Source organism: Corapipo altera, unplaced genomic scaffold (assembly GCF_003945725.1).
Source record: "Corapipo altera isolate COAL_440 unplaced genomic scaffold, ASM394572v1 64, whole genome shotgun sequence".
Taxonomy (NCBI): domain Eukaryota; kingdom Metazoa; phylum Chordata; class Aves; order Passeriformes; family Pipridae; genus Corapipo; species Corapipo altera.
In genome coordinates, this window is record NW_020884893.1 from 8,268,139 (window position 1) to 8,286,897 (window position 18,759).

General features: G+C 47.7%; 1 protein-coding gene across 4 annotated transcripts in view; it reads right to left on the bottom strand.

Moving 5' to 3' along the window:
• NKAIN4 (sodium/potassium transporting ATPase interacting 4) overlaps window positions 1-12,937 on the bottom strand; it is a 53,238-nt gene extending 40,301 nt beyond the window's left edge. For 2 of the 4 annotated variants that reach the window (XR_003528182.1, XM_027646190.1), the window contains exon 1: window positions 12,624-12,937. Coding sequence is in view for 2 of the 4 variants with exons in the window: in XM_027646190.1 (XP_027501991.1) it covers window positions 12,624-12,677 (54 nt within the window). In the remaining 2 variants the exon portion in view is untranslated. The remainder of the gene's footprint in view (window positions 1-12,623) is intronic. The other 2 variants (XR_003528183.1, XM_027646189.1) reach the window with 2 other exon arrangements.
• Between the last annotated feature and the right edge of the window lie 5,822 nt (window positions 12,938-18,759).

Here is an 18,759-nt window from a genome sequence, read left to right on the forward strand (position 1 = left end):
TCTACTTGTCCTCCTTAATGCAGCTCCTGCCAGGATGAGTTTGCTGTGGGAAAGTGGAATGAAACCAGGCCTTTCAGTCTGCTGCTAAATGGGACTGGGGGGAGGCTTCCAGGGGGGAGGGAAAATCTTCCTCATTAGAAGAGGAAAATGTGCAACGCAGAGTTTTCATCGGATGCTGCCCAGCCTCCCAATTAGGGTGGCTGGGACAAACAGTGGTGTTATTATACGTAACTATTTATCCAGTGTCGCTCAGCCATTGTTTATTTTATGAGCATAATTTATCTCCTCCGTTGTGCTACCCAATTTGTTTGCATTTTCAGTCCAGTCGAGTGTCTCTCTTTCATTGTATACATCTTTTGGCCTCCCACCAACCAACTCTCCAAGTAAGTTTCCAGGAGTGTCACACAATGGCCAGGCCCCTCCTGTGCTTCATTTTTCGCATGACATTTGTGTCCCCTTATTTCTGTGCTGCCCCTGCCCCTCCCCTGCTGACTTGCAGCTCCTCAATGGCTCATGGTTTATTCAACAGCAAAGCTGAATTTCTCTTTTCCTTCTCCCCCTTTTAAAATAGAGGCTGGTCAATAGATGCCGCTTCAGCAGCTCTGAAGAACAAAGTTCACTTGCAGCAAATCTTTAGTGGTTGTGTCTCCACAGGGCAAGATCCTGGTGATCCTGCAGGGGCTGAACCCCAACCCCCAGGCAGCAGCTCACCCACAGGGCACTCATGGACTCTTGCATCTCCTCCAGCCATGGAAGGGGACAAAAACTTGCCCTCTATTAGCTTGTGACACCAAACCTTCATCCACACATCACCCTTCCTCCCTGCTGCTATCACCCCTTGGAGGTGCGAGATGATTCCTCATCCCTGGAACGATGACATCTTTGGTTTGTTCCTACTCAAGACTTTCTGACCATTTTTTTTTCAAGTCTTTTGATCTTCTTGCTTGCAGGTCTGACTGCAAGGATTAGCTAAAATAGAAAAGTGCTAATCCACATTATGGAAATTCAAATTCTTGCTGCTCCATTAAGTAATTTCAAGGAAGTTTGATCTGGCAAGACTCTGAGGTGACTCCAGACAGTTATAACAATATCTGTGCATCACCTCTTCCACCAGCATGGTGACACTGCAGCAGGAGAAGCAGCACTTTCCTCCTCATCATAGCAGGCTCCATCCCTATTTCTGATGGGGTCCAAAAAAACCCCATTGAGCTCTCAGCCTGGGCAACAGCTGAACATGGGATTTACTGCTCCATTCTTTTGAGTCTGCTAGGGTTGAGTTTCCAGGATTTCTGCTAGAAAAAACGCACAGTATCTCACCACTGAACCCTGGAGCTCCATCTGAAATGCAGATTGAAACTTGTTTGCAGGTTAGTGTCCAAAACTGTGAGCGAGGAACTTTACACGGCCAAGGGAGCCTCCATGAGGAAAACTTGGCAGCCATGAAACCTGGGATACGTCTCGTGCAAGGAAAACATCCTTTGGCTGAGTGATCTGCAGAGGAGTTTACTGCCCCTCCACCTCCTGTCACTGTGAGCTGCTTCAGAAATTCATCGTACTTTAAATGATTCACTCAAGTATCCATTCAGTCCCAGTTCATAGATTGCAGAGCCTTTATTACACAGCCATATATTTAACACTGGGATAGTTCTCAGCAGTTCTAACAGCCCTGCCATCTAAGGAATAAAACAAAGAGCCATTATTCATCAGAAGGGAGACACAGTCTTTTTTGTCTGAAGCTATGGCAGAGTTTTTATATCACCCTATCTATTCTTTCACACTGTCACACAATTCAGCTTTAAGTTGTTTCAGTGGCAGCCCTGGAAGCCCAAATGCTGTAGCTTCTCCCAGCTAACTGCCCAGCTAATGCTGTGTTCAACTGACAGCAGGACTGATCCCGAGCTCACAGGAGCAGGAAGGTTAACCTTTCCAGAAGAGCTGGAGGTAGACACTAGTCTCTGGCTAGGTCAGGAATAAAAGCTATGCAGGGTTATTTAAAGACATGAGGAAGCCCAGCTATAAGGGTGGGCTGTGGATGGATGAATGTGCACTTTGGGCACTGATTATATCCAGAAGATCTGGGGTTTGGCTGTGGTCTGATGGCAGAGCTGTGTAGACCCAAGGACACACTGAGCTGTGCACACCTGCTGTCCCAACCTCCCTGCAGCCCTCCCATCCTGTCATGGTTTTCTTGGTGGATCTCTGTCCAGCGTGGAGCTGAAAGCAGCAGCCTGGTTCTCTGGATCTAGACATCTGGGGACTAAAACCTTGAGAAGTACTCAGCATGAACCACCTTCCACCCTGCCTAGCACCTGCCTGACTTCCTCTGTACCTCTGGGAAAAGCAGGTCAGATTTGGGCCAGAAGACTTCTTCTGTGTGCAAACAAGCCTATTAAATGAAAACAAAGCAGCAGCAATCACAGAACCAACTACATCATGATCTCCTCAGGCTTCAAGAGCATTTGAGACTCTGCCTGTGTCAGCACAAGGCAGGATAAGGGGAAGAACAGATCCTTCTGAGAAGGTGCCATGCAGGGGCTCTCACCAGCTCTTTGCAGAGAGGCAGACCTCTCTTTCCCTTGGATGTCTCAGCTCAAAATGATGAGATGGGAAACTTGAAGACCCAAAATCTTAAGAAGTGCCAGACATTTGAAAAAGAATTGCCCTTTCCCAGCTTTTTAATTTGTTTTAAGGCTGGCAATCACATCCCCAATCGCTCATGCTCACTTCTCTCCACATGCTCAGACAGTAAAGGGCACATAACAGCCTGTGAACTCCCATCACACTTCTCCCAGCACCCGCTCTACTCCCTGCTGAACAGCCAGCAATCTCCCAGGCTAATTAGCCAAACGGTATTCTGCACATATTTAGCATTTCTGAGTAATTAGGATAATCAGATTTCTCCCCTAATTCTGTACATATACAATCTAAGCAGGTGTATTGCCTTTCCCACAATGATATCACAAAAAGTGTGTTGTCTCTGGAGCCAGGGATGCCAGACGCCTGTCAGAGCCCATTCCCATCTCCCACATGGAAACCTGCTGCTAACGGATTACCAGTAGCCATGGGGAATTAGGAACTGGGTCTGATTTGGCAAAGCAACCAATAGTTCCAATATTCATGCAAGTTATCTAAATGCCCAGCCTTCAAACCATCCTCCAGGGAAGAGCTGCGGGAGAAGTTGTTTTGCTCTGCAAAACAGGAGGTGTTTGGCCCAGAACCTCGAAGGTGTTTTCGGTACTGGGGAGTTTCTGGGAGTCTGCCCAAGGCTCAGGACTCAGGTCTTGGTCATTCTCCACAAGGTTAATCAGCTCCTGGGCCTGGACCTTATCTCAGCGAACCTGTGAGCTGGGAAGCACGTATTTGTGGTCTGTGCCTCTTTCAAGGTCCCTAAATGAAGGTCCAAACTGGCCAGGCCAGGCCAGCTCTTTCTTGTCCTGTTGAGGTGGGTCTTTGCTTCAAGAGGAGTTTTTCCTCCATCCAGCTTCACTCAGTAATTCCTTCTCAGGGAAGCAGAAAAGTCTGTTTTAAGTGCTGTTGTGTAGGCCCTGGTCCTTGGAGCAGGTCTTTTGGATGTGGTGCTTCCACCAAAGTGGGACTGTTTCACTCTTAACGGAGTATCAAGGGTCCAGCAGCTCTGAACAGAGGAAAGGATGCCCCCAAGTCCCACAGGCACTCCTGAGTATCGGGACCATAGCAGAAATATTAAGCAAAGACCCTGCCACATTCCCTCCACAAAAAGCCCATCCATCTGCTGAGCAGGGGAGAAGTTTTGCTTGTAGGCCTTAGAGTAGAACCCAACATAAAGAAGACATTTGTAACGTGCAGGGCAATGCTCTTGTAGTACTGTAGAATAATGCACAAACCTCCTAAATATGAACAAACCTGAGTAAGGCTGGGATTTAGATTCCTTCTGATCTCCAGGTAGGTCAACCATGCTGGTACTGAGATTGAGCTCTGGTTGCTAGAGAGGTAATTTTCGGGTGGAGCTGAAGGGAGACAGTGACAAACTGTTAATTGTGGTGAGGCTGTTTATCCATGATGGATGAGCACACCACACACAGCACTCCATGCAAGGCTACACTCAATATTTTATAAGTTGTATGTGGATAGTAAAATGCTCCATCCTCTTCTTTGGTGTCCTCTATCTCACCTTCCCTGTTCAGATGAAACGGTGCTCACAGATGAACCATCCTCAGAGAACAGCTCTTGGAAAACATAAATCAGCACCAACTGCTTTAATGGGTCCAAGGCTGTTGTCAGGGTCACCACAGACACAAGACAGGTCCCTGTTCCCCAGAGATGTGTCACAGGAGACATCTTCCCAGGCTTTGTACATTTGCTTTGTGTATTCCTCTGAGCACCTGGATTCATTTTTTATTAAGTGCATTTAGGACTCCAGGAGAAGTGAAATCCAACTGTCTTCAGTGATGTTCAATTCTTGTCCTTTCACACCTTTGACCAGGTGTCTGAGTGCCCAAGGGCTCACTCATGAAGGGCAGAGTCTGTCTTCTGTCATTCTGACCTTAGGTCAGTGATGTCCCAGGTCACTCAGGGATGGCACAATTACATAGAAAGAGAGTTGGAGAACTGTGCTGAGGAAAGAGATTGTGTCACAGAGCATTGTCCTCCTAGTCCTGGAGACCGAGCTCGTGGGCAGCTCTGGGGGGTGTGAGGCGGAGCAAGCTGGGATGAGGATGTTCCAGGCATTCCATCTCCAGGGATCTCATCAGTGGGACCTTCAGCTGTGTTCTTGTCTGCTCTGAGGGTAACACAATGGGGAGCAAGTCTGTGTAAGGGGCTGCCCCCAAGTGCAGAAAGGGCCTGAAAGCTGGTCCTACACACACACACTGAGCCCTGACCCATCACTGTGCAGTGAGATGGTCTGAAGCTGAAACAGGGAGGGCAACTTGTGCTCCCACACTTCTGAACATCAGGGCCTGGGTGGACATCTGTGTGTTTGCTCCATTGGTGCAGAAAAAATATGATGATGATCCTGCTTTTCTTGAGTTTCGAGCATTGGAGGAAAAAAAATGGAGCAAAAAGAAAGAAAAGGGGGAAGCAAAGTGATATTTTGCTGGCCTGAGAGAGCCCAGGGAGCAGGTGGGAACCTGCCTGCAGGGCTGGCCAGTGCTGAAAGGTGGCAAAGGAAGCTGGCTCAGGGACAGCAGCTCCTGATGTCTGCCTTCCTCGAGCAGGTGATGAAGACAAGCTGTTTCCTCGATTCCCACAGTATATTTTCATTAAGCCCAGGCAGATGGCAGCGGAGGTCACTCCTTCCACACCATCATCCTTTCAGCTGAGAGGTGTCAGGGAATCTGACATCTCAATTACTAAACCTAGATTCGACCAAACAGCACCCAGGACGATGGGGGGAGGGGGATCAGAAAAGCTGTGCTCCTAATTTCCAAGAATCCTCACCTTTGAGAGAAAATCTGGGACGTGCGTTTCCCTGATAAACAACATATTTTTGTCTAATGTCCTGACACAGAAGCAGCTGTGCCGAGAATGAGCCACAGACACCAAGAAAACAGCAATTAAGTCCTTGTGGAAAATAGACCAAAAAGCAGCCCTTGGAAAAGACAGTTGATGTTAATGAGCTACAGCAAAGTCAAGGGAGGAGATATTGATCTTGCCCCAGCAGAAAGCTGCTGCTCGCTCTTCTCTAGTCTGCGAAGCCTCTGAGCTAAATAAAACTTCAGTTCTTCACAAGGACTCTCAGATGGGGGCTCAGGGCTCGGATAAGCCAGGAGGAGCCAGAGCAACACCAACATTGACTTTTCTGTGTTCAATGTGAGACACAGTTCCAACCTGCTGGTGAGAAACAGCACTTCTGCTGAAGCGCCATCTCAGAGATTTCTGCCAGATATTTCAATCAGTTTAGTTTTTCTCCTCCCCACTATTACTACCTACTTCCCTATTATTACTCTACTACTACTGATTCCCTACTTTTTACTACTATTAATCCTTATTTTTGCCATCCCTACTATTACTGCTTGCAAGAAGACAAAATTCTGACACTTACAAATAAATAAGCAAAGCAGAAGTTGTTCATTATTATTCTGAAATCTCATGAACTTTAAGGTAATATTATGACTCTGGAATGATTACAAAATATCTCAGATTCACGTTTCCACAGCACATTTATTCACTGAGTTTCCTTCCACAACAAAAATACCCAAACCCACTGGCTTGGGAGCAGATGAGTCACTACAACACAGCACCACCCTGCAGCAACACCTAAACCTGTGCTTTCTCTTCCAGGACTTTTCCCCTTAAACCTCACTATGAGCTGGGTTTGGGGGAGACATCATGATGTCAGAGATATTTGGAAGATGAGAATGTCCAGAGTGCACAACTCCAATGAAAATAACCAACAAACCAACTTGTTTTTAGAGAGATTTTTCAATCATTTTTGGAAGTGTTTTCAAGCTTCTGTAAAAGTTCAAAATATTTGGGCTTTGGCACAATAAACACCCATCATTTTCAGCAAACATTGCCAAATGCCGGAGTATTTTCATTTTTTTTTGTGCAGAAATGTAATTTTTTCCCTCCTCCTGTTCTGAACATAGAGAGGGGGAGAAAAATATACTGCTTTTGAAACAAAAATTTTCACTGGGTTGAAAAACTCTCTTTCTACAAAACTTAAACACAGAGACACAACCTGTGCAGTTGGGTGTGCTCATCACATCTACTGCAGCCCAGAAGGAGTGGGGACAAAGGGAACTCCACAAGCATAAGGACATTAAATCACAAATTATCCCTGGGTTTTGTTGTTGTGGTTTTTTTTTTTTTTTTTTTTTTTTTTAATAAGAAAGAAAAGTTCAATCCTACTGACCTCAGACCCAATGTTTTGTTAATGGGAAAGGGAATGCTACAGCTGGGGCACTTGCTGCTCGTTAGATCATACGCGTTTTCTTAAGTGCTCAAAAAGCAACGGGCTAGTCCAGGGTTTTCCTGGAGGAAAAGCGATCACAATCTGGCCTTTGTTATCCAGTTTGTTCTCCAAGAGTTCATACTTTTGGGCCCCTGGCGCAGATTCTTGGAAAAGCTCCATTTTGCACCCCAGCCAAAATGATCCGAGTTTCCATATATTATTAGCACACAATGGAGCAACGTCAGCTCCCTTAACCCCACACCAGCCAGGGGGAGAGGGTCCCCTCGGGGAAAACCAGCTCCTTCTCTTCTTGTAGGGCTCTGGTGCTTGGAAAGAGGAAAAAGGGGAAGGCAAAGGAGCAGAGAGTGGCCGGGAGAAGTCAGAGAGTGGTCAACAAACATCCTGTGTCAGCTGAAACAAAACCCTGCTTCTCCAGGGAGAGTTGACTTCAACACCACCCTGCCCTCAGTTGTTTTTTGGCTTGGCTTTGGCCAAATTTCATTCCTGGTCTGAATGGGTTTGGTTAGAGGACAGTTCCTGTGAGTCATCTGCAATCTCCACCACCGCGATGGGAAACGCGGATGTGGGCAGCTGGGGGATCTGCAACGGGGCACAGTTGAAACACAGACCCCAAGCTGCTCCTCCCTTTTGCTGCAGTGTACTTACTCCAGCTGCTCAGGAAAAAAGTGGAAAAAAAAAAAAAGAAAAATCTCACGCAAAAATTCATCTTTTTGTAAGAAAATCTCCACTGCTCTAAAATTAAAAATGTTTGCCAGCACAGCAAACATTTGCCAGCACATTTTTGATTTTTCGCCAAAATATTCTGGCCAAAACTTGGGAGAAAAACTCAGGATTGTCTATGGAAAGCAGATACTTCTCATGAAAATATTCATTTAGTCAAATCCCCAGGTTTCTACTGAAAGTCAGCTTCAGTGGAAAATGCTGACAAGCTCTATTATTGGCACAGCTTTAATTTTCCTTTGTCTGGAACAGACACGGAGAAGACAGCATCTGTCAAACGTACTCTTCAGACTTACGTTATTATTTAGCCTGGAGTATTGTTCAAGGACTTCAGGAAAGGTTTGAGCCATCACAGTGCTTGGTGCTGTGCATATCCACGAAAGATAGCCCCTTCCCTAGAGGGATTATAATTTAAGCACAAACCATGGAGAAGATAAACAGCTGGGGAGAGCACAAGGTAATTTTGGAGGGGTCTTGAGCAGCGTGATGAGCAAAGGGATGCTGTGTTTCCCCTTGCACCTGCTCTTCCCTCCAAGGCTTTGTGCTCAGCCAAACCGCAGCTGTGCGGGCTCACAGCTCCCTCAGGAGAGGCAGAGTCTGCCCCAGCTCCAGAGGCAGCTGCAGAGGATGGGTCCTGCTCTCCTCACTCAGCCTCCAGTTCAAAATATCCCTGGGGTAGAGGAGAAAGCCAAGCAAGTCAGCCCTACAGTCCCCAGACACCACAATCCTGCTTGCCCGTTACCCTGGGCAGGAAGATGCTCTGCCACCCTCCCTCTTGCAGCCCACGTGCGCTGATCAGTCGAGGCACAGAACCATTTTTGGGTTTGGGTTGGAAGGGACCTTAAAGTTCTTCTTTTTCCAACCCCCCTGCCATGGCCAGGTACACCTTCCACTAGGCCAAGTTGCTCCAGCTTTGTCCAACCTGCCCTAAAACACTTGCAGGGATGGGGCAGCCACAGCTTCTCTGGGCAAACCTGTGCCAGGGCCTCACCACCCTCACAGGAAAGAATTTCTTACCAGTAACCAGTCTAAACTCACTCTCTTTCAAATTAAAGCCATTCCCTCTTGTCCTACCACTACATGCCCTTGTAAAACATCCCTCTATTCCACCTATTTGAACTAGTCCACCTATTCTAACTCACACTTTTTTGTTTGCCCACATCCTGCCTTCTGCCCTCACCCCCCATGTGCTCTGCATCACTTCATGTCTCGATCAAACCAACACGATTGCTTTAACTACAAGAGAGTAGTTAGAGAAGGATCTGTGCTGGTTTCAAATGGCTTCCAGAACTGGTCACCCCCTTCTGTAAGAGATTAAAAAGGAATCACTGAGAAAGGAGCGAGGCAGAAAGAGAGCAGAAGAAAATAAATAAATAAAGGTATATAGTTACTTTTGGTTAGTCTCGATGTGCAGCCCCGTCCCAGGGCGCCTTGTTCTGTGCTCATTTGAAGTATTAGTCACTTTTTCCATTAGAAGCTGTTATTCTAGGGGGATTTATAATGTATCTGTAAAATTGTCTCCAGGCTTTGCTTGGCATCTGAGCTCTCAATCCACGGACAGAATGTAAAGAAACTACAGTTGTTTGATTTATTGGGACAGGGCACGGGGAGGGAGGGAGTTTTTCCATGCTCAGTGGAAATAAATTCACATAGTGCCTCCGGTGCACAATCACTTACTGCTCCAGAAAATACACCGTTTGGGTGCAATCTCACACTGGCAGAGAGAAAAGAAGCAAATCAATGATTATTTAATACCTCCCTGCCTGAGACCCAGCCCTGGTTTGTGGTTTCTCACCACGAGCCACCCAGTCCACAGTCCTGCTGGGTACAACAGTCTGTCATACCACTCAGGTTCGGAAACCCTGCCCTTGGCAAACCTTTTTCAACCTTAGTTTCTGTAAGGGATATTTCTTAACTCACTACAGAAGGCTCCCTGAGAGAGTCACGATTATTTCTTGGGGAGGCCTAGGGCTCATTTAAGCTTTGCTCTCAATATACATCTGCCCAAAGCCTGGGAGGGATGAGGAAGGGCTGGTGATCTGCTGTAGGTAACACCAGCACCTGGATGGCAGAGGTGTTCAGGCAAAGTGAGAATGGGGAGGTGACAAACTCTGGGAAAACACCCCATCACCTTGCTGACTCCACGTCATCCACAGCTGAGGATAAGCCTGTTTGCAGGGTGGCCCTAATCTGGGTCAACTTTCACCCAAAATTCTGCTGGAGGTAGGAATGGACTAGAAAAAAAGGGAAGGATTAGGGACAGCTCTGCACACCAGGACCAGAGGGAGGGAGAGCCAGAACCTTCTTGCAGCTTCCCTGCCGGACCGATCGTCAAAGCACGAGCCTAACGTGGACGCTCAATGGAAACAATAACCTAAAATTGGAACACGGCAAATTATTTATTCAAACTACAGCCTTCCCTCCCCCCTTGATTAGCAAACCGCTGGGGAGTCAGCCCTGATTTTCTTCAGACAGATGCATACGCTCTCCTCCTCCTCTCTGCGCCAGGAGGCTCAGCCCGTGGGGGGCTGAGGATCTCGTTGGTATTCGCATTGTGTAGCAGCTCCCTGAATTCACACGTTGTTGTTCTGCTCTCCGGCTGGATCACAAACTTTTTCTTTGGGAACACACACTGCAATGATGAATATGTTTGTTTTCTGCCTTTTTTCTTTCCCCCCAGGAAAACATTTAGACTGCAGTGTGCAAACACTTCCCCACACACTCACTCAACTGCCTGCACCTAATAATAAAGCAATTTCTGTGAAGAATTGCAACTCAAATCTCTAATTTGAGTTTTTGGAGGGGTTGTTTCAGGTTTTCATTCAGGAATTATAAAAAGCCTCAGTGAAGCTCTGAGGAACAGACATGAGAACAGGCAGTGGAACTCAGGGGTGTGCTGCAGAACTGAAGTGGGAGATCCCAGCACTGAAATCCTCTCCCCATTTAAGTCAGAGGCAAAACGTCCACAGAAGAGACAGGATTTCACCCCTGGAACTTCAGTAGCGGGAGACATGGAGCTTGGCAACAAACAGGGAAGACTGTGAAGGGTTCAAAGTATCAAATGAAGCCGAGCAGAGACATGAGAGGAACAAAGGAAGTTCACGTCATTATAATTTATTGATGATCTTGGCCTGATCACTTCAGTGTTTTGTCTCAGCAGAGCCCACCCTGAGCAGCAGCGAGTCCTGCACGTCACTCGGCTGTGCGGATGTGGGAGTGATGTGATGATTTACAGACAAACTTTGCTTAATAAAATAAAATAAAAAAGCACCATGCTGAATCTCACCCTCACCCAAGCACTTGCTGGGAACTGGCCAGGATCTCCTGACCTCACCCCCACCAGAGTGCAGCTCCAGAAATTCCCTCACCATAGTTCACATTTTTCCAGCTCTACCAATTCACCCAGCAAGTGCCATGGGAAATTGCTAGGGCTGAGGCATCCAAACTTGCTTAAGAATGAGCCAAGCTGATTCTTTTCTTCAAGGAGGAGGGTCCTAAGGAAAATAAAATGCTGGGGGTTCTTTGTCCCTGTATCTTGGATACAAGAAAACTCCCACGCTTGTCAGAAAGCAGAACAGCACCAGCAGCTCCTGGCTTCTTCTCTTTTTTATTTTTATTTTTTTTACCCCAGTGTGTTGAGTGTGTGCCTTAAAGCAGGATGACATAGTGATGGGTTTAAGAGACAGTGAGTGTTGAGATGCCAATTTCTAATGTAATACAGGGTACAGCTTCTTTCTTCTGTGATCACGGGTGAAAAATCAAAAGAAATAATCCAGGAGACTAAACACACTCCCCAGCCATTCAGCTCGCTCATAAATATGCCAAGCAAGACGCTTTGTGCACGAAAACCCCCCCACTTCCATTCTGCATTTTGTTTAACTACGAGTCAGATCTTCCACCCGCATCTTCTGATTGTGCCACTCAGAGTTCACCGGGGTGCATTCCCACCCTCTTCCCCTTCAGTTTGAGGCCGATGGTTATCGTTTCAAAACTAGCAGGTTCCCAGTTTTCCTCTCCCACCTTCAGCCCAGTGCCGTCCCCCGCGCAGAAAACACTGCGCCGTCACAGTACCCAACTCCAAAACAAAGAGTTTTAACCAGACTCACCCCCTTGGCACCAGCAAACTATTCAACAGAACTTCGCAGGAAGTCTGCCCTTTTCCTGCACGCTGCTAATGCTCCAAAATACAGCGAATTCGGGAGAAGTAAATGAAATTAAATACCTAGCTGCTGTCATTTCCTTTTTAAGGCTGGAGGAGCCCTGGAGCCCATTAGCTATTGACAAGAAGGGGACCCTCCAGATCCAGGCTGGATGCGCAGGGAACAACCAGACCTTTGTTTATCATCTATGCACATGTCAGGAGGAGCAGGAACCCCTGCCCACCAGGGACCGACCCGTGCCCGCCAGGGTCCACACTCTCCGCACACTGAGAAGTTTATTCCTACATAAATATATGTATATTAATAAGCACATTTTATCCAAGCACTTCATCCCGGCGGAGTTTGAAACAATTCCTTCCAAACCAGCACAAACCCCAGCAGGGTGGGATGCAGGCGTGCAGGGGGGGACGCGGGTGGACCTTTTTCTTGAAGCTGGACATGAAAGAGGCTGAAGGTACCGGTGGGTTTTGGCACGTATGAAGTTTGATTTGGTTTGCAACATCGCCACCGAGCCGCCGGGACTCTTCTCACAGAACGATTTTCTTTTTTTTTTTTTTAGTTGTATTTTATAAGCACAAACTTATTACTTGAAAACTACTCTTTTTTTCCTTTTTCTTTTTTTTTTTTTTAATCAGTTTTAGGCACCAGTAAATCACCCCGGCGCAGCAAAGCGTCCCCGGAGCGCACCCCGACATCCCTCCTCCGAGCCGAAGTTGCGGAGGGAGTGGAGCCCTGCCCGGGGCAGCACCGAGACCCTGAAGGGGGGCTTTTGTTCCCGGCTCCGTCCCGGGGAGCCGAACCCCCCGTTCTCCGCCGCGTCCCCCCGAACCCCGAGCGCCTCCACTCACCAGCTGCAAAGTGCAGAGGAAGATGAGGGTGCAGCGGCCGGTGCAGCATCCCATGGTCCCCGAGCGGCGGGGGCAGGGCAGGGGCAGGGCAGGGGCAGCCCTGTGGCCGCGGCCCCGCCGCCGCCCTGGGGCTCTGGGATGCCCGGTCCGGCAGCGAGGCGGGCACGGAGATCTGTCTGTCTGTCGGTCGGTCGGTCGGTCGGTCGGTCGGTCGGTGTCGGCTGCCGGAGCCCCTCTGGGAGCCGGGGTGGAGGCGAGTGGGGCCACAGCTTAAAAGGGCAACGCTCCGGCGGCGCTGCCGTCCCGGAGGCTGGGCGGGCTGGCGGGGCGGGGGCTGCCGCCGCCGCCGGGATGCGCCCCCCGGGCCCCCGCAGGCGCGCTGGGATGCTCCGGTCCCGGCACCCGGCCCTCCCCCGGGAGGCGGGAGCAGGTCCTGTTCCCCCGGACAGGGCGGCCCCTCGGTTTCCCTTTGGTGGGACGCGGTGCCGGTCTGTGCTGGGGCAGAGCGCTGTGCTGGCCAGGCAAGGTGTGTGTACAGGACACGCGGCTTATAGAGCTCCTCTCCTCTTTCCACAAGTGCCCATCACCTTCCTCCGCAGGCAGGTGCTGGTATGTTAACCCTGAATATTAGGAAGACTAGAATGAACCTAAAATACAGCGATTCTTCCCATAAAATTTGTCAGCGCGAGTGCACATGGAAGGCAAACTCAGAAAGGGGCATAAGACAAGGAATTCTTGAAAATGCACATTTAAGGATATTTTGAAGTATATACGGAGGCTTGGGAATGAATCCCAGATGAGTGGTAGCAGAGGGAGAACATCTCTCTGCTTCCAAGAAGAGTTTCTACCTGAGCACCATCTACACACTCGCTGTACCCTGCATCTGCACAACAGCAAGTCAGTCTAATTGTGAACAGTAGAGCAAATCCACAATCACACAACCATCTCCTTTACACGCCTGAGTCCTTCCCATTGTCTCCCCTCCTGAAGCAGAAGCAGGATCCAGAAGACATGGATCATGCCAGCCCTCCCTGCCACACATGCTCCTGGCTGGCCCGAGGAGCAGGTCACACACCACACATTGTGACTGGCACAGACTTGTTGCTAAGCTCAGCACAACAGGATAAGGAGCTTTGGGAGAGCCTCATCTCATGACGAGGTTGTGTCTTCGCAATCTCCGGTGGCTCCAATGTCTGCAAGACAGTTTGTTCTGTCACCTCTGGCTGCTCCTTCTTCCTCTGAAGCACATCAGGGTTTTGCTTCTGCCTCCAAAGCAGTGTGTGGCTTCTCACCATCAGTGATCAGCTTCCCTTTCCGTTTGCACTGACCACTGCTCATTGCAGTGGGGTGAGAAGGAGATGGCAGCTGAAATCATAAAAGCTTTGTCATTTTACTCAAGGAGAGCATCGCCTGACTATATCCTAAGGAAGGAGGATTAGTCCTCCACTGCTAGGAATGTTTAAAACCTTATATTCACAACATTATTGTTATTCCCATCAGCCACAGGGAGAAACAGAACAAACAAACAAACGTACTCTGAATACCTGAGATTAGGAGGTAGACTCTGAATTGATCATAATGGTTTTAAATGGTAAAATATATTGATTATGTGACCTGTGTACTGTGCATAATCAAGGCATCAACTAATGCAGTCAGATACAATAAAACACATTTTATTATAGGTGAAAGGAAAACACCCGGAGAAGAAACCAATTTATTTCACCTGGAAAACTGTGGACTGAAGACGCTTTAGCAGTATTTGTATTCCTGGGAATGTGGGTTTTGGATGGAAAAGGCAACAAAGATCAGTTTATTTTTTAAAGAAAGCAGATAAAACATTCCTTACAAACTGCACAGGGACGTCTCACTCAGCACTGTAGGGTCAGACAACCTGACATCAGAATTAAAACAGGAGCTCAAGCTGGCTGAAAGCAGGCTGGGGTTGGGCTGGTTTTGTTATATGCTCTGGAAACTGCTGGGAACAGCATGGGAAAGGCTGGGATACAGCCATGCAGGTACTAACCTGGCCTTTGTGCCAGTTCTTAAGGTTTTCTGCATCTCTTGTTCTTCCTCCCGCTTCTAAAAACCTCCCGTAGGCATTGTGATTTTCCAGCTCAGTTGTACTGCAAAGGAGACACGGTGTGAAACAGCAAAAGGTATTGCTGCTGAAATGATAAGTTTGACTTAAACAGGATTTTTTCCACCTGCACTTTTATCTTAATAAGCCATGCAGGAAGCAACTATGTGTTGGCTGGGACTCCACACGCATCTGAAGGAAAACACACTGACTGTCCTTAGATTTTAAGAGGAGTGAAACCACAGGAATATCACAACCTGTATTTCAAAGAGAGACTTAAAACTGCCAGAGCCTGATCTTATAATCTTCATTCCTATGATTTCTTATCTGTGTTGGTGTAGCAGGTGGCCTGAACACAAAGGGAATCCACCTTGAAGCATCCAAGCAGCTTCACTGGTTTCAGCGGGGCTACTCCCATGTTAAAATTTGGACACTTGCTTCTACTGTGGTCTCCCACCTCTTTTGATTATGGAACCAGTGGAGGTGCATTGAGATTGAGTCTGCTGACAACAGATTTGGTTTTTTGATGACTCTTTACAGGCTGACTAAAAAGCCTCCTGCAGACCACCAGAAAATCCTTTACTTCCATCAGATCAAAAATTAACTTAGCTGAATTTGGGCCTAAGTGAATAAAACACATAGAACTTAGATCATAATTAGTTTAATTAGCAAGTGGATTAACAAGGCACCATTGAATGAGGCAGCCATCCCTGATGGGCAGTATATCACCAGTGATCCCCACTGTGCCACTATGCAGTGGCACTTGGCATGGCCAAAGCAGCTGCCAGCATCTCCTAAAAATTGTGTGAAGTCCTGACCACCTGCACAAGTGCTGCAGGACCACACATCTACCCTGAAAGTTTAATTCATAAAACCCACTACAGCTTTAACTTAGCAAAAAAAAGAAAAAAAGCCAAAATTGCTCACTGTCTTGAATTTTTTATTGCCTGGAGTGTAACCTCTCCCTCAGCTTTTGATGGATGAAATGTTGCTTCAAGAGTTCAGTCTGAATGTCAAGAAGGTTTTCTCCTGATTAAGGGCTTCTGGATGGGTTCTGAGGAATTCTTAGCAGGGATATTGATGCACAGGGATATGTGTACACAAAGTAAGGCAATTGCAGGCAGTTCCACCCCTGGCCATCACAAGAGGACCAAGAAAAGGGAATTGTTGTTGCATGGATCCAGCTGCATTGTTAGGGATGATTAACCTTAGACAACTGGACTTTGTTATCACTTGTTTCTGGCCAATTACATCAAAATTACTTCAAGAAGTCCCAGTTTTACTTTAGGAGAAATCAAAAAACAAAGTTAGCAAGCTTGAAACAAAGCAGCAGTATCTTGCCACAGCTTGTTCTCTCATATCTGCAGCCTCCTTGCTCTGACAGATCAAGATGAGCAATAGAGGCTAAAAGTATTAGCTGGGGACATCTCTTCACAGCCCAAACCCTGTAATTGTCACAGCTGCTGAAAGCTGTAGATGGTCTTACATCCCACAGTACCATGGGGTGCATTATTCCACTCAGTTCATTTACATCCACCTCCTCTCCATTTTAATAATGTCACCTGGTGCCTTTACAGATGTCTGATCAAACACAGCCACATCCAAAAGGCAAAGTGTGCCTGTCCCAGTGCTCTAGGAGCTCATCAGCCAGCCCTCTCCCCTCCTCCAGGGCAGACAGCAGCCTTTCCAAGATGGTCTGTCACATCCTATTTCTCTGTCACAATCAGAAGTAAAACCCACTGCCTGAGTGATGCTGGCTGTGCACTGAGCACAGCAGGATTTCCTGGGGACACATTCAAAATGATCTGCTGGAAAGTCTTCACGTAAGAGGTGGGTGAGCTGTGAAGCTTCCAGCCACAGGACACTGTGGATGCTTAAAATGTGTGTGGGTACCAATGGATTAGGACAAATCATCTTCCTGGGTGGGAGGAGGAAGGGCACCAGGCTCTGCCCTGTCTCCTCAAGAGTAATGTTGGATGCAGCGAGAGGATCTACCAGCTGGTGACCCGAAGGCAGCCTTGGGCAGCCAGGTCTGCTGTAAGAACTGGACTCTGTGACAGTTCCATGTGTCTTACTGAAGACTTCTCACATAGAAAAAGGGTACTGGACCATCTACAAAGAGATTATGAAAAAAAACAAAAACAAAAACAAAACCACAAGGGCTTTTGACCTTCTAATTTTAAATTAGTAGTTTTTTTCAACTGCCATTACCCTGGGCTAATAACTAGAGCACTGTTACAGAGTTCAGCTGCTCTGGGACCAAAACCAGCTGAACCCAAGACTGCCACAGTAGAAGACCCAAGAGAGGTGGCACTAGCCCAGACATGTCCTTCTCTCCAGAGGGACCAGAGAGGCAGAGAAACCCAAACTGATCAGCACCACAGTGACACACTCTCATCAGGCCATGGCCAAAGGAAACACACTCTGCTCTTCCCCTTCTTTTGCAGCCTGGTGAATTCATTGCTGACAAAAAACAGCCCAGTGGCAGCAAAGCACACCATTTCAAAAATTGTTCTCATCACCACACAAGAAAGGAAAAATTCTCAATGACTTTTATGCTTTGAAATGGGTTCCCAGCAGCCCAGGGCAATCTGTAAAATTTATCAGAGCTGGTGTGTGAAATATGTCATTTTCTCTCTGATCCCTCTGAAGTCTTGGATGTTGGGGGGAGGCAGCTCCTAATCAGACTTTTCAGCATTTCTACACCACCATCATCTGCATTTCACATTTGTAATTCCCTAATATTAACTTGCTCAGCTGCACAACAAATTCTCATCAGTCTTTGATGGGCAAGTGGAGGATGGCAGAGGTGGAAGGCAGCTTCACCAAGCTCTCTGGTACCTCAGAATAACAGCAAAGTGAACAATTTGTCCATATCTAGCTGACACAGCTGCCTTGTTTGTGTGATCAAGGGCTTGTAGGAAGGAAACATGACTGGCATCAATCCTCCCCTGGATCAAACACATCAGCACCCATTAACTGCTACAGTGGAGTCAAGGTTCAAATCCACACTTTTACAGCTTTTCTAAGATGCTTTGACAATTCTGCCATAACAGCCCACGAGCAGCCCTTCAAATAACTCTTTTTCTATTTCTTCGTGACTATAAAGGAAAAACATCAAGACAGAACACCCTGGAAGCTGCCAGCATTTTTGTTAGTCCCAGGGGGAAGCCTTGTGCCACAAACCACCTCACCCAAGCAGCAGCACTGAAGATCCTCCCTAATCCACTGAAATTCCCCATCTGTCTTATTTACAGTATGAAGACTGAGAACATGTAACAACTACTGAAGCGCTGTGGGGAAGGCTGCTCACACTAGTGTCATAGTGGTTCTGGGATGGCTTGTCCAGCAATAGGGCCCAAGAGAACAGCACGGAGCTGTGTCAGGAGAGGTTTAGGTTTGATACTGGGAGAAGGTTCTTCACCCAGAGGGTAGTTGGGCACTGGAACAGGCTCCCCCAGAGCAGTGGTCACGGCCCCAAGCCTGCCAGAGTTCAAGAAGTTCAAGTCGAGTCAAAGAGTTCAACGCTCTCAGGCACATGGTGGGATTTTGAGGGCATCCTGTGCAGCGCCAGGAGTTGGACTTCGATGATCCCTGTGGGTTCCTTCCAGCTCACGATATTCCATGATTCTCTGCCAGCATTCCTGATAAAGTGGCGCAGGTGCTTTCACAGGCACGGGCTGGAGCAGAGAGGAGGGAGTGCCCGAAGGGTTAAGTCCCGCAGGAGGAGCAGGCTGTGGCAGCTGACACCCCGGCATCTCAGCCCCTGCAATCCGAGTAGCTGGCATGATTGCAGCCACATTTCCAGCCACAATTTCACTAGGCACTGTGACCAAGAAGTAATTCAATGCAGCTGCCAAGGTCCCTGGGTATTGATACCAAATGATTATTCAAGGTTTCCATGCAACAGTTGCATTGCTCAAATGATATGACCAAAAAAAAGAGCCTGAAGGGTGAGTGCGGTCTCCAGTTTCGGGCAGTGCCTTAGGGTGCTCTCGTTTAGGAAAACTGCCTCCCCATTTCCTTCGGAATCATTTTTTCCTCTCAAATGATTACAGA